Below are 14,539 nucleotides of genomic sequence, written 5' to 3'. Positions count from 1 at the left end.
GCTATACCACAGCTTTCCTGTATGTCTTTAGGGGTAAAAGAAAAAAAAAGGCACTGAAATGAATGGTTCCAGCAGGTTTTGTACCACATTGCATGATCTCTGCTGTGTGCTTTGGCTCTCAGTTGCTGCTTGTTAATTTTGTACCCTTTCCTCTTACTCTTTGCACGTTTTGCCTGATAATTTATATTAGCATCCTAGGGAAAAGACTGCAGCTATGCTGGTTAGGAACTCCTCTGCGCGCACACACAGAGCAGGTAGCAATAGCAGCTTTGCTTTATTTACTGCAAATATTTAGTTTTTTGGAAGGGAGCTGCCTGCCTCTGCTTTGCATTATAAACAAGAGCTACTAACACTCTGGCTCCTTGTGTGCAGCCAGACCCCCTTTCTCTGAATTAAACAGCAAAATAGTACAAAAATGGCTTATGTTTGTACAGCTTCAAGCACAGTGGGATTCTGTTTTGTGGCTGGAATATGAGATGCCTCCTAACATGCAATAATTAATTTCACTCTATCCGCTCTCCTTATATTTAGAAGCAGAGTTGCCATCCTGAATTAGACTCATGCTCCAGCTTGTCCAACAAAATATCTCCAACCAGCTAGTAGCAGTTGATTCAAGAAAAAGCAGCTATTCAGTAGGTAGTTACAGACTCACTCTTCCAGAGACAAAACTTCTTTCCAATCCATAAGCTAGAGTTTATATTTTACAGTAAAAAACATGTTAACTCGCAACTGCCCTGAAGAAGGTTTTATCCCAGTTTTTAAGTAAAAATTAGTTTTTAGCTTCTATACCTGCCTATAAGTCTTTCCATTCTTTTCCTCTTTGCGGTCCATCAAAGAAAAAATACTTCCAAAAGTACTTTTCTTCAGTTGCTACAACGTATGTGACTGGCTGGGTGCCGTCCTCCTGCAAGTGTCTGTACATAGGCAGACTGTTATAGCTCTGCGAGCCCACGGAAAATGAAAAGAGCTTTGTGGAAATGGCAAGGGCTGCCATCAGTTTGCAGGATCACGAGTCAGCTAACAGCACTGGGGGGGAAAGAAAAAAAGCCACCTATAGCTAACATATTGTCAATTGCACCCAGTAGGCACAGTAGAAAAATATATAGAAATGTGTGTTTTCCTACCTGGTCTCTCACTTCTCAGGCACTACATGTAGTAACAGAGGGAAAGAAAATAGATCAGCACAATTCTTATTTTTCTTACTACTTTCTCACAGCTACAAAAAGCTGCTTCTCTGCATTAACGATTACAGGGAAGCAGAAAATAACAGGTCTAAACTCATTTAAAGAGAACAAATGTTCTGTGGAAAGTATGGAGAGCACCATAGAAACAGAGAACTGAAAGGCTGTATTTTTCTGTTTTGTGCATTTTTCCTGTTTATAAATATCACAAGTGCTCTTCTCGGTTTGGTCAATATTTTTATTTGCTTCTGAGTATGTGATGTGTACACTGGCAAACTGACTGTGTGTGGAACAGAGACTCACTACCATAGGTTTTCTTTCCCCAAAAATGTCTACTGGTTTATGAGTGTTAAAACTGACTCTTTTCAGTTGCTGAGCTTTTGTGGTTTTGATTTTTACTGTTCCCATTTTAGTAATACTTCAGGCCTTTTTGGACACACAGACTTAAACAGACAGGCAAGCAAAGAACTGCAGTGGGAAGAGAAAACTGGTCATTTGAAAATAAATTATGTGAAGGTCTGTAATACACACACACACACCCCCCCACACTTCAAATCTCAGGGAGAGGCGAGTCCAATGTATTTTCCAGCTTTCTTATGTTCTCTTTCAGGGATAAATTGCATTCTTTTTATTAAGCTATTATATACACGCACTTTAAGTTTCAAGGAAATATCTCATTTTTGTGAACTTCAGTAACTTTGGGGGAAGGGAAGCAACTCTTGTTTTACTGCAACTCCTCATTTTCCTAATTTTAACATGGGCAGGACAGTAACGCTACTTGCACACAAGAGGAAATATTCAATCGTTCTTTTCTGGTTTTTGCTTACATAAGAGCTGAAAGAGTTTTGTGTCCTTTGGCAAGTATAAAAATTGTATAACTTCAAAGTATGTGACTTCAAACACAAGTGAAGTAGCACAGAAAGAACAAATAGATTAAACAAAGATGAAAAAAAAGTATCAGGGGCATGAAATGGGGGTGAGTTCTGCACGAACAGTTGTTGTCTCTCAAGCTAAGGGACAAATATGGAAAGTTATTAAAGGACACTGAAATTGAGGGCAAAACTCTCCTGTCAGCATCAGGCCTAGGGTTAATGTTTAACCTGTGATCTCTCTAACAGCACTAAAAATGGCAAGAGAAGGAACAAATAATCAGTGCAAACTCAGAAATGCCATTGTCACATTCTCTCATATATTCTGTATTCCTGCTTGCTACCTTCTGCTACCCAGCTGCTGCAAGAGTAATGGGAACTGCAAGCCGAAAAGTAGTCAGAAAAGAAAACAAAAAGGAGTGAAGAGCTTAGTGAAAGAGAAGCAGGTTATGGTTGTGACCCAAAAAATTGTCTCTCACAAATGAGAAGACAGGTGAGAAACAAACCACTGGAGTGTAATAATAATGTTAATTAAAGTCATTGTATTTTTAACAAAAAATGGAGGCAACCAGTGTGAACATACAACTAACAGTAGAAGTCATGTGTATAACAAGACCTGCAGACTGGCCTTCATTCTCTATTGTATGATGGTAAATACTATGACTCATTTAGACAAGTTCAGAATATGGAAGAGACACTTGCACCACTGCTTCTCCTGTGATGAAAACCCACTTTTTAGGATGAATTTTGTAAAGCAATCCATGTGTTTTGCACACTGTCTTGAGTGCTTGTTGCAAAAGTACATAAGAAAGTCTGAAAAATGTGCATGGGACTGGAAAATATATATTTCTGGGTGAAGAAGAGAACCTATAATAATAAGGTCTCACAATGCACTCACAACACAGGCTTCAAGTGTCTCCAGAGACCAGAACCTGTCTGACGGCTTTGGTTTAGGTTCACGGGCATGAAACATGTTGTCAGTTGGGTGCTTCTGACAGGCTATTATGTATTTTCTTCTGTGCTTCCTGAAACCATCTTGGCAAGACACCCCCAACAATTACCACCACTTCTCCCCTCTCCTTTTATTTTTAAGCAACAGATTGGTGGCCATTATTTGTTTGGTTGAGCAAATACAGAAATCTCCACCGAGCTTCTTATGTCTAATGGAGATCCAAAACTTGCCTTGCAGTGGTATTAGCTTTCGTAACAGCAACGCCTCTTTGTGTCAACATGTCTCATTAAGTAAAGACTTTCAGCTATTTGATTTTACTTATAAAGTTAGTCGGATTCATTATTTTTTTTGTACTTTAAAAAGGGAATTGTTCTAATATTTTAACAGTCAGTGAGTCATGCCTAATTAAGGAAAAAAATATAACCATTTACAGTGGGATTCTTGTATGGTAAAGAGCTGTTTTGTCATAAAACCTTTCAGGGATTGAATTCCTTATACATTTTTTAAGAGGGAAGGGGGCAGGGAAATCATTGGAAACCTTTGCACCAATTCTGTTAACCCCCATCTATCACTTAAGGTCAGTCCGTTCCAGGGAAACTTATCAATACAACCCAGATTGCGCTTGAGTGGGGGGAAAAAAACAGCAGCATTTGACAAAGGAACCAGTGATCTAGAACGGAACACAGACGCAGAAAGCTCAGCCAAAACCCAAACTACAATATGTTTTCTTAAACTCTGTGGTTTTTATTTCTTTCCCCCTGCTCCGCTGCCCGTGAGGACTGGGGACATTCCTAGAACTCTGTCCTTGCTGGCTGCGTCAAGGCAGCTGCTGAGGGTGCTGGGACACTGTTTGTAAACACTCTAACCACGTGTGTGCAACCGCATGGGGAGTCATCCTCCTGACCTAACATCTACACGCTTCGTAAGCCGGGGTATTACTGCAATGGAGTTAAATCCTTTTCCAACACGATGCGACTTAAAGCAGCTCATGCCAGGACACTGGAAGACAAAACTTGGACTGCTTATGCATCATTAGAAAATAGATTAAGCAGAGTCGTCGTTTAAATTTTAATCACTGAAAACAAAGTTTAAGGATAGCTCATGTAGAGTATAGAATGCGGAAGTCATTATCCTCTTCGTATGTCTGTGAAAAATTCAGCTTAAACCTGGAAACTTCTCCACCCCCGTGCGTACACCTGGCAAAGCCAGTATTCATATGCTGGGAACCCACACGGAATATATTTGTTAGAGGTAATGCTGTAGAACACATGAAGATATTTCATGTTGACTAAATCACATAATAGTCATTAATCGGAAAGTGCCGAGGCTACTGCTCTGTACCCATGGAAAACACTTCCAAGGGGTACTCGGTTATTTAGCTATTCCTGGTTATCTCAGCTATCTAACCACTCACCTGCTCTCTTTGCTACTTCTATGAAACTGTCTTAAAAGATATGATGTACTTGATTAGGATTAAAACATTGAATTTTCCTTTCTTGCTGAACTTAAGCATAGAACAAGCCTATTCCTTTGCATGCTGCAATAGAAATGCTGCCTTAAAAAAATAATAAATAAATAAAGGAAAAAAACACACACACACCAAGAATTAGGTCAAACTGAAGCCTCAATACTGCAAGTCTTTCTTTATTTGTAAGAATAATCCTACTGGGGTTTCTTGCCATATGTATGCTACAAGGCAACAACACTCCAACTTGGAATCCACACCTCCACAGAGCACTTTGTTTTTGAAGGACAGCCTGAATTTTGTTCAGGTTGCTAAGATGATTCAGCTTTCTGGAAGGTGTTTGACGGAGATGAACAAGCCTGCTTGAAAAGACAGACAGGAATCTAAATATTTATGGCTTCTAATTGTTAAAGTGTTTTTCAAAACACAACATCTTTCTTTAAAATCCTTTCCTATGAACAACTCTTTCTGATCCTCTTATAAGGCAGGGTATTTTTTTTTCTTCATTTCAAGAACAGTGTGAGATACGTGGGTGAAATCAGTTGGCTGTTCTTCCTATTTCTCAAACCTTGTTTTTCTCTACCTTCCTTCCGTTACTCCCTGCTACGTAATACGAGGCACATTCCCAGTATTTTAATCCAAACAACTTTTTTTGGGCCAGTCATCAGCTGTCCTTGGGATTAGTCCAACTAATGCTGGAGGTTCAGAATTCTATTCCTTAACCCCAGCACGTCTGTCTTCTCCACCCACTGAGCAATTCCTTGGGAAAATCAGTGACGATCTTAAGAGCCTTGTCTACCCTAAGGGAAGGCAGAAGTGACTTCCATGGATGACTGAGAAGATGATTACTCATGGTACTTTCCATTTGTAATATTTTATTATCTAGGATATTGGGACGAGTTATGCAAATGGAACATGCAAGCAGTGACGATCTGAAAGTGCAACAGCCGGAACTATGGCAACTTGTTACTAGTCACTTGTTCACTGTTCAAAAGGATATTTTTTCCGGCAGAATATAATTGAATGAGTAAGACGGTATTCACTGCCTTATGGAGTATGGGATTGGAATAATGCTACAAGTGTGATTGATTCATATAATTCCCTTTTTGGCTTTCAGCCATAATGCAGTCATATGCTTTATCTCTGTTCAGACTACAGCTTTTTTTTTAATAATGAATCATAGTACATCCCACTCCATTTCAGAACCAGCACATTGCCTTTCAAAATGATGTCACAACACTTACTGCTGCTGGCTGTCTGCCTTAACAGCAATCAGAGAGCTGGACTAAATAAATACTGTATATTATTTGGCAAAATCATTTGTGGTTGTGTTCTCCAGCACAGTTTCCAAGATAACCACCAACTCTACTTGAAACTTGGCAACTTTGTTCTACCACTTTCAGGCTCCAATTGTGAAGCTGGCTTACAGATGCTGCTACCACGCTTAGAGCTACTGTGTGGTAGTCAAGCGAGAGAGGTAGAAGGGTCGCTTGCTGTGACAAGCCAAATTTGACAGCTCATCTGAAATTCCATCTTGAAGAACGGGCAATTTTTTAAAAATGCCCTTAGCTGGCTCCAGTAGAAACAAGAGACACACCTTCCACTTGGAATGAAACAGAGCAAGGGATTTAAAGGCACTGCTTAGGCACATTCTGAGAAAACCACTCTACTGCCCATGCAAGTAACTTAGAAGTGAAGCACTCCCTGTAATCCCAAACAGGGTCCGTAACATCAGCCTAACCCAAACTTCAGGTTTTTCAACACTTGAGCAGCAGATTGTTTCCAAAACACAGTAAGGTTGTTGTGTTTTGGGTTTGTTTTTTTCCTTTTTTCCTCTTTAGGGCTGTCTGGCTGTTGCTAGTGTTTAAAGGAACCGTATGGGAGATGGAGTCCCAGCAGCATCTGAAGTGCTTGGGGGAAGTGGGAACAGTCCCCTCCAACTCTGGCAGCTGAAATCCCCATTCCAGCAGCAACTACAGGGTCCCCCGATTCTGCATGCAGAAACCAAAATATTTATAACCACCTATTTCTGTTACCCAACGCAGCACTGGTGCCAACAAGAGACCTTGGAAATCTGTCCGTCATAATAACTCCTCAGTGGGTACACGTTTTTTGTTCTTTAAACAATGTTGACGTGCCAAAGTCTAGGACCATGCGCACTATATCAAAACAATACCAGTTTCCCTGGCTAAAAGCCAGGAATCAGCACAATGCCAAAGTCCTCGTTAAAAGCCTTACTACGAAGTGATAGCTCCACAAATTCAGGAGCCTCAGTGTCTTCCATTCAACCTTTTCTTCTTTTGAAGATTTGTTAATAATTAGTTCTGAAACACGCAATACAAAAACACTTTATGAGGTTCCTTGGATGCATTCACAAAGTTTTTTGATGTTGCTTCCCAAAATGAAACAAAAATCTCCACTAAAAGATGACTTTTGAGTTCTTCACGTGAACAGCAGTTTAGTCCCACCACCTAAGCACTATCATTTGTCCCCCCTCTTTTTTTCCCTCCTCCCTACACCCTGTTTGCTAGATCTAAATGTATTCTGACTTCACTGGCAGGGTTCACACTACACTTTCCATGACACTGAGGAAGAGAGACAAAATATTGCCCAGCAGTGATTTATTTACATTGGTTCAAAAGTGTTGTTTTTCTGCAAGATAAAATCCAAGATGCACACATTCTTTCAAAATGTTAACAGCAGCAGATCTGGCAGACCAAAAGTTCTTCACCTGCTAGATTTACTGATGTTTTCAAGACAAAACAGACTTAAATATAATAGAAAGAATATAATTTGGAAGCAGGAAAAGAAATATGCGAAACTGTCTTTAACACAGATGCAGCAAAATAGTATCAGTGTTTGTATTCATTTTTGAGTGTTTTGAAAAATATCAGATATTTAGCAACTGAGAAATGAAGTGTCAAAGGACAGCAGCAACCAAAGCGCCATGTGTTTGAGGGAGAAAGAGCCAAAATAAGTTCTGTTTCTGTATGATAGCCTGTTAAAAACTGTTACCTGACCATTGTTGGTCACGGATCTTTAGCAACAGTATACAAATGGTAATCTATATAGAAACTACATAGGCTTCCCTTTACTTGGAGAGGTGAGAGAAACTGATTGCAAGGTGACAAGGAAAAGAAAAAAACCTACCAAGAATTAAAGTTTGGGGAAATGTAACAATAGTTGGGGGGCAAGTGGCCCAAAGGGCTCAAAGAAATGTGCTCATTTTCCGTGGCTACTGTTAAAAGGAACTAATACATTCATCACACGCCACTTAAGGAAATTTGTCTAACTCCTAAAAGATAAGAGAAGGAATGATTTATAATCTATGGCTAGTCTGCCATGCCAAGGGCTTCTCTTAAAAAGACACTGCATGTACCGAGGTGTTGTTTTCATCACGTTTTATTCAGTCAGATCCCACTCCATGTCGAGTTTATACATGACCCTTGAACATTAACATCTCCCTATTGAATATCTTTGGCAACCACGTCCTGTTTTGCACTTTACAACCTCCAGAGAAAGTGTCATAGCAGAATACACATGCAGATACACAAGCGAATATACATGTTACTACACTTCACTCCCTGCTGCAGTAAGTCAACCTGTCATTAACATGCAAATAGAATGGCCTCATTAGCCGACAAACAACACCCTGTGACCTGCTTTCACTAGGGACAGTATCTCCCCATCTCTGAAACTCCTAAACTTCACAATCAAAGAAGGAAGAGGAAAAAAAGCTGAACTGATCTCTGCTCAAAGCCTGCACATTTGCATGCTTCTCAGCATCGAGAACAGATCTTGCCATGAGATCTTTGGTTGCAACATTTCAATGGAAGCAGGCTAGACCACAACACTTCTCCCTTCACCTCACTCTCTGAAAAGGAAAATTACTTAGCAGAAAAGGGGTCTGCTGAATCTCCAAGATTCAAACCGCGAGCCGAAAAGCCTCAATTTAACGAAGGGCAGGAAAATGCCCGTTGGTGTGTAAGGGGGTGATTAAAGCCGATACATCTCACGGTGCGAGCGCACGGAGCCGCGCGTCCGGCTCACAAACGTGCCGAGGTTGTTGCTCTTGTCTGTCATCTGGCGGGGAACAAGTCCGACCTCGCCGAAAGCGTCATTTTAGGGGAACATGCACGAGAAAGTAATTTTTTCTTTCCTTTTCTCTTTTTTTTTTTTTTCCTCCTTCCCGTGGCCACATTGTGCAAGTGGCCCCGCCGGCAGCATTTAGCAACGCGGACAAAACGCGCGTGTAGATCGCTCAGAAAAAGGAAAGGCCTCGCAGCGAGCCCCCCCCACATACCCGCACACGCTTCTCCCTTCATCCCCCAGAGCCGGGTTCCGTTCCCCCCGCCGCCGCCGCTCTCCCCAAACTCCTCACGCCCCCTCCCCTCTCCCGCTTTCCCCAGGGCTGCGCCCGCCTTTGTGTCCTCCCGCGGCCGTGGAGCGGCACAAAGCCGGGGCCCGACCCCCGGCCGCGCTGCGCGGGGCTGTGCGCGGGGCCGTGCGCGGGGCCGTGCGCGGGGCCGGCCCGGAGCGCCTGGTCCCCGCGGGGCGCTGCGGAGGGACAGCGGGGCAGCCCCGCGGCGCGGAGCCCCGGGGCTGGAAGGCGGCGGGGCGTCTCCCGCCGCTGTCCCCGTCCCCCCGCCGCCGCCGCGCAGACAAAGGCGCGGGGAGGGGCGGCGAGGCAAAGTTGGGGGCCGGCCCCGCGGGGAGGGGGCTGCGGGCCCCCCGCCGCCTCTGTCAGTCAGTCAGCCATGTTGGGGGAGCCGCGGCGGCGCCCACCCCCCCGCCGATGCCCACCGGCGCGGCGCGGCCCCGCGACACCCCCGGGGAAGCCCGTGGGGAAGGTGTCCGGCGCGGCGGACCCGCTCTGACCTCTGCCGCGTCCCTCAGCCTTGCCGACATCCAGCACGCACAGCCGGGCGCCGCGCTCCCCGCTCCTACAGGGCCGCCATCTTGCTTCCTTCTGCTCCTTGACGAAAGCGGCCGGGCCCCCGCATCAATATGCGCGCGGCGCCCTGACGTCGGCGCCCGCCCCGCGCTCCGCGCCGCCCCGCGCGCGCGGCACAGCCCCCCCCGCTCCGCGCGCCCCTCCGCGTGGCGCCCCCGTGCAGCGCGCGCGAGCGGGGCGCCCCCGTCACCGTCTCCGTCACCGACCGCGGGACCGCCGCCCCGCCCGGGGCTTTTTGTACCGGCTGATGCCGCTTTTGGCTTTTGGGGGTTTTTTCCATCCCTTTCCCCCTCTTCCTACTCCCCCCCCCCCCCCCCTTTCTTTTTGATTTCGCGCTGCGCGGGAGCTGGTGGGTCCGTGGGGTACCGCGGGACACCGCGGGGTGCGGGGCACCCCTCCCGCACGCAGCCCCTCCCCGGGCGCCGCGGCGCTTTCCCACGGCCGCCCGTCTGCCGTCCCCGCGGGGGGGCCGGGGGCAGCTGCGGGGGCTGCGGCTCGGGGGGAGGCCGGCAGCGTGAAAGAAAAGCCAAAATAAAGAAAAGAACAACATCTCCCCAGGTTTCCCCAAAAGGAAGTGCGGTGCCCACTGGCGCCAGGGCCCACGTGCTGTGCCGGGGCCCCCGCACACCCGTCCGGGCCAGAGCCGCTTCCCCGCTCCGCAAAGCCGCAGCCCCGCGGTGTGCGTGATTCCTCCCGCGTCCCCCGCGAACGGGGCCAATTACACCCCTCCCGACCCCCCTTTTTATTGCTCTCCGCAAGAGAAGCGGTTCCGTGCCCGCGGCAGCTGGAGGTTTGGCTGCCGCTCTCAGCCCCGCGGTGCGGGGTGCGGTGTCCCCCCGGCCGGCCAGCCCTCGGCAGGTTGCCGCTGCCGTCCCCTCCGCACGCCGCCCCTCCGCACGCCGGAGAAGCTGGAACCTCTCCAGCCGGGCGGCTGCGGGGAGCGGGAGCATGCGAACCCGCCTCTGTGGGAACCGGCGCTTCTCACGGCCGAAACACCGCACCGGAGCCCCGGGCACCGCGCTGAGCCGGTGCTCTCCCCTCCATGGTACCATCCCCGCAGCGAGAACTAGAGCATCCCCCAGGCTGCTCTATTCTGGCTTGTCCCGGACGCGCTGCGGGGCCGGGGTGGAATTTTAGGTGAATATTCGCTTCCCGGACACCATCTCCCACCTGCGGATGTGTCGTTCACCCCAGGGGTGACAGGAGGGATCTCCAGCCGCTGTGGTGACCAGCGGTGCCCGAGTCCCCAGCTCTCCCGTGCCCGGGGAAGTCAGGATGGTGAGAAAGGTCTTTAGCAAGATACCAAACCCGGCGCGCTCGATGCAGATCAGAGTGATTTCTAGGAAGTTCAGGTCATCACTGAGTAATTTGATTTTCACATCACAGCTTGTTCTCTGGGTTTTGGTTTTGCTTTAATTTCTGCGAAACATTTCAGAAGCAGGCTGGAGATAAAAGGTTGCCCTTTCAACTTGCTAAAATCTCTTTGCGCTGCCAGCAGGATGTCACTCCTGCACCCGTGCTTGCCCTCCACAGCCCTCAGAAAGGTGCTGGCCCAGTTAGCCCTATCCCATAGGAAAATAAGCAAGTTTTCTAGACAAAGGTCTTTGTTTTTGCTTCTGCAGAACCGACTTCAGCAGTGTTTTGTGCAGCCTAAACCTGTGCAAATAGGCTCAGTCTGTGTCTCTCTTTTGAGGAGTAAATGATGCGAAGAACGGTCAAGATCTGCCTCAATGTTGCCAGATTTGTTGTGTTTTCATGATACTTACTTGGTTTCCAGCACCTTTAGTCATTATTTCAAACACTTAAGTCTGCATATTTATTAAAGCCTAGGGTTGCTTTTTCCCCGGCTGTGGCACATCCAGCTGATATTACCAGGAGCGAGCACACTCAACCTCGTAGTGGGTGCAAAGTGCTGTCTCCTGCTGAGCCGCTCTCACAGCACCTGCAGACACCTCTGTTCTCTGCACCGTCTTGTCCTGCCTAACCAGGGCACAGCACTGACAGGGTTCAGCCAGGCCTCTCTTGCTGCTTTTCTCCAGTATTTGCATTGTGCTGGGTGAGGTGACTCCCCATTGCATGGCTCAAGTCCTCCCTGTGCCCGTCCACCCTTTGCGGCTGGCAAGAGCAGGTGTCTGGTTTTGCCAGGGCTCTGCCAGGCCAGCTACCGGGAGCACAGCCCTCTCTTCCCTTTGCATGAGCAAGCAGCTGCAAACCTGGCAAACTGGGTGGGTAAAATGAAAAAAGAAAGAAAAAAAAAACCCAATAAGCAACAAACCAACCCCAAAGCCACAAACAGGGGTTTTACACCGAGCTGGGATTCTTTCCTTTTCTGACTGTGCTCCTGTGCTGAAGATAAAGAAACAACCCGTGTATATCTGACCTGCATGTATGAATGTGAGAGAAGCATGCATTTTTTAAATGCTTCCTGTCATAGGTGTGGTTCACTTCTCTATTCTTTTCTTTACCTCTCTCTTCTTGAAAAAGAAAAAAACAAACAAAAAACCCCCAACACAACAAACAAAAAACAGACACACACAAAACCCCAAACAAAGCAAAACAAACAAAACAAACAAACAAACAACAACCCTTTACTGTCCTAATGACAGCCTGTTGTAATCACTAGCGCCAACAACGGCAGGAGCAATCCTGCTGAACCAGCAGTGCTGTTCCTGGAGCACAAGGCACATTTACCGGAGCCTCCCCTGCTCGGCTGGGTTGTGCTCAGCTTTCTTGACCTACAAGCCTCCTAATTGACCTGGTGCCCTCCCACAGCCCTGCCACATTTTGACAGACCGCAGGATCTTTTGGCTTCCAGAACAACTGCTTTCTAGTACACATGCCTCTGTCAAATGCAGCTTGCTCTTCAATGCACGTTCCTTGGTATCAGTTAGTAACCTAATGGGAAGGATATGGATCTAATCTCTTTCTTGGAGTAGCTCTTTTGGCTTCAACATATCTATTTAATGAGAAAATTTGACCCATTTTGTCTTGCCGTGTCTTTGCGTATCAAACGGGGAGAAAAAATATGCCTGAAGTTGACCGTAGTGATGTAAAAAACTCCACACCCTTTCACCCTTAAAGAGCTGGGGGGAAAAACCCCCAAACTTTTAAACTCTGGAACATGCTGTTGGAGCAACCTGGAGTTGCATGCATTTCTCAAGAGATGTACCTGCTGTGAAGAACAGATGTGCATCTTCCTCACAAATGCACTGAAACTTGCTCAGCTCAAGCAGTATTTTGGAGCAGTTTCTAAGGCTACCCCAGCCTTTATCTTCTCAGTTGGTCTTTGCATCTGCAAGCAATGAAAAGCAAAAACAAAAAGGACATTTCAACAACTGACTAAATGCACTGAGAATCCTACCAAAAAATCCTCTCCACACTATGTGTGTCCACTGCTGTCCTTGTCAGGAACAGCTTTTGCTCCTTTTGAGATCTGCTGGGAACAGAATAATCTGCTTCAATCTATCTTTCAGAGCAGAACACCCAAGAAAGCAAATATATCAACCTGGTACCATACACCAACATGTGCAGGGGGACAAGAGAGAGTGTGGGAGCTCTTCCCCCAAAATATCTGCCTCTGGGAGCAGAGGGGTGCCCAGTCTTGCTCCATCAGTCTTGCTTGCTGTGGCTGGATGCTCTCCCTCACACAAGTACCTGCTGTAGCAAAGCTCCTGCGTGCTCTCCCTGGTCTCTGCTGATGGTGGGGATGCAGGAGGATCCCTTGCATACGAGCCCTTGGTATCTGTGTGAGCAGAGCCCATGTGAAGAGGGATGGGTGTGGGGGACTTCAGCGCTCCTGTTTCTCATATGGACATGGGTAGTGCTGGCTCCAGCCAGCACCACGTTGCTCCTGGGCCCTGCCTTCTCCTTGGCTTTACCAAAAAGCATCTCAATTTAAGCAGTGGTTTGATTTCAGCGGCCACTCTGTCCTCTGTCCCTGGGCATGACTTTTCATCAATTATGGAGTAAAGAGGAATGATGGAGGGCTAAAATTCCTGCAGGTACTGGTGTCTGGGAGGTGCTCAGTGTCTCTTCTCCCTGCAAACTGACTCTGGCTTCCTCAGAAAATTGGAGTAGAAGATGAAGAAGTGATTGAGCACTTACCTCCTGCAACCACATTTTCGTATTAGGTGTCTGAAGCCAGGGTCCCTGTATCTGTAGTTAGGCACTGAGGAAAGGTGGCTTTGTTTCAGGTGAGCTTGGCATCCACTGGTGTCACTAGTGACAGTCTCAGTGAATCAGTAATAGTTACTTTTACTTCAATATTTTCCAGTATAGGGATTAAACATAAAACTTTAGATTTTGGGAATTTGGTCATTTTCTACTGTTCATCTCAAAGGTAGGAAGGAAAATTTCTTGCTGTTGACTCAGGACAAGCCAAGGAGATTTCCCACTTTTTGCATTGCAGCCTGTGATTTCCTGTCAGACGTAAAATCTGGCTCCCAAGAAAGTCCTGCAAAGGGAAAAGTGCTGAGGGAAAACCATTAGGGGCTGATGAAACAGCTGAACCAGGTGAGACACAAAGACCTGGGCTGCAGCATGGCTAATGCCAGCCCTTGGAAGGAGCCTGAGCTGCGTGCCCAGGCAGGAGCTGGGAAAGGCAGGGGCTGCATGGTCAGACAACTTGTGACAAGCTTTACCTCTTAGTTTTTAATCATCATTTGCCTATTTAACAAGCTTGGTGGGACTCAGCTTGTTTGTTTCCCTTCTCTGAGCACATCTAGATGAGGAGCCCAAACAGAATCACAGGGTTGCCATCACCTCCGTGATTCAGAAACTCTCAGCCTCTGAGCAGACGTGACAGCATCACTTTTGTTCATACCCTTAGTGCAGGCACAATTATACTGACTTAAATTCTGCTTAAATCACAGAAAAGCTACATGCAAAGCTAACTGCATTGCAGCCTGCATTTTAGCAGCTAAGTGGTGTTCAAAAGCAATGTAAATGCTTGTGTGCTTATGATCTCCTTCTAATCTAGAAGCAGTACATAAAGAAGATGGTATAGCTGTCTTTGTCTCTTGATTTCCTCCTCTGGCAGAGCAGTCCGTCTGTGGTCCAAGCTGAGCTGTCAGCTTGCTTTGATTTTTGCTTGCATGCCTGCTACTGTTTTAGGCAGAG

The 14,539-nt window shown here is 46.7% G+C and overlaps 1 protein-coding gene across 1 annotated transcript in view; it reads right to left on the bottom strand.

Moving 5' to 3' along the window:
- TET2 (tet methylcytosine dioxygenase 2) overlaps nucleotides 1-9,375 on the bottom strand; it is a gene marked incomplete at both ends in the record, with an annotated part of 68,466 nt that extends 59,091 nt beyond the window's left edge. Inside the window, one exon of the mRNA XM_080343375.1 lies at nucleotides 9,336-9,375. Coding sequence (XP_080199501.1) covers nucleotides 9,336-9,375 — 40 coding nt within the window. The remainder of the gene's footprint in view (nucleotides 1-9,335) is intronic.
- Nucleotides 9,376-14,539: the final 5,164 nt, after the last annotated feature.

This window comes from Nesoenas mayeri, assembly GCF_963082525.1.
Source record: "Nesoenas mayeri genome assembly, chromosome: 4".
NCBI lineage: Eukaryota > Metazoa > Chordata > Aves > Columbiformes > Columbidae > Nesoenas > Nesoenas mayeri.
This window is presented reverse-complemented; position numbering and strand designations above follow the sequence as displayed.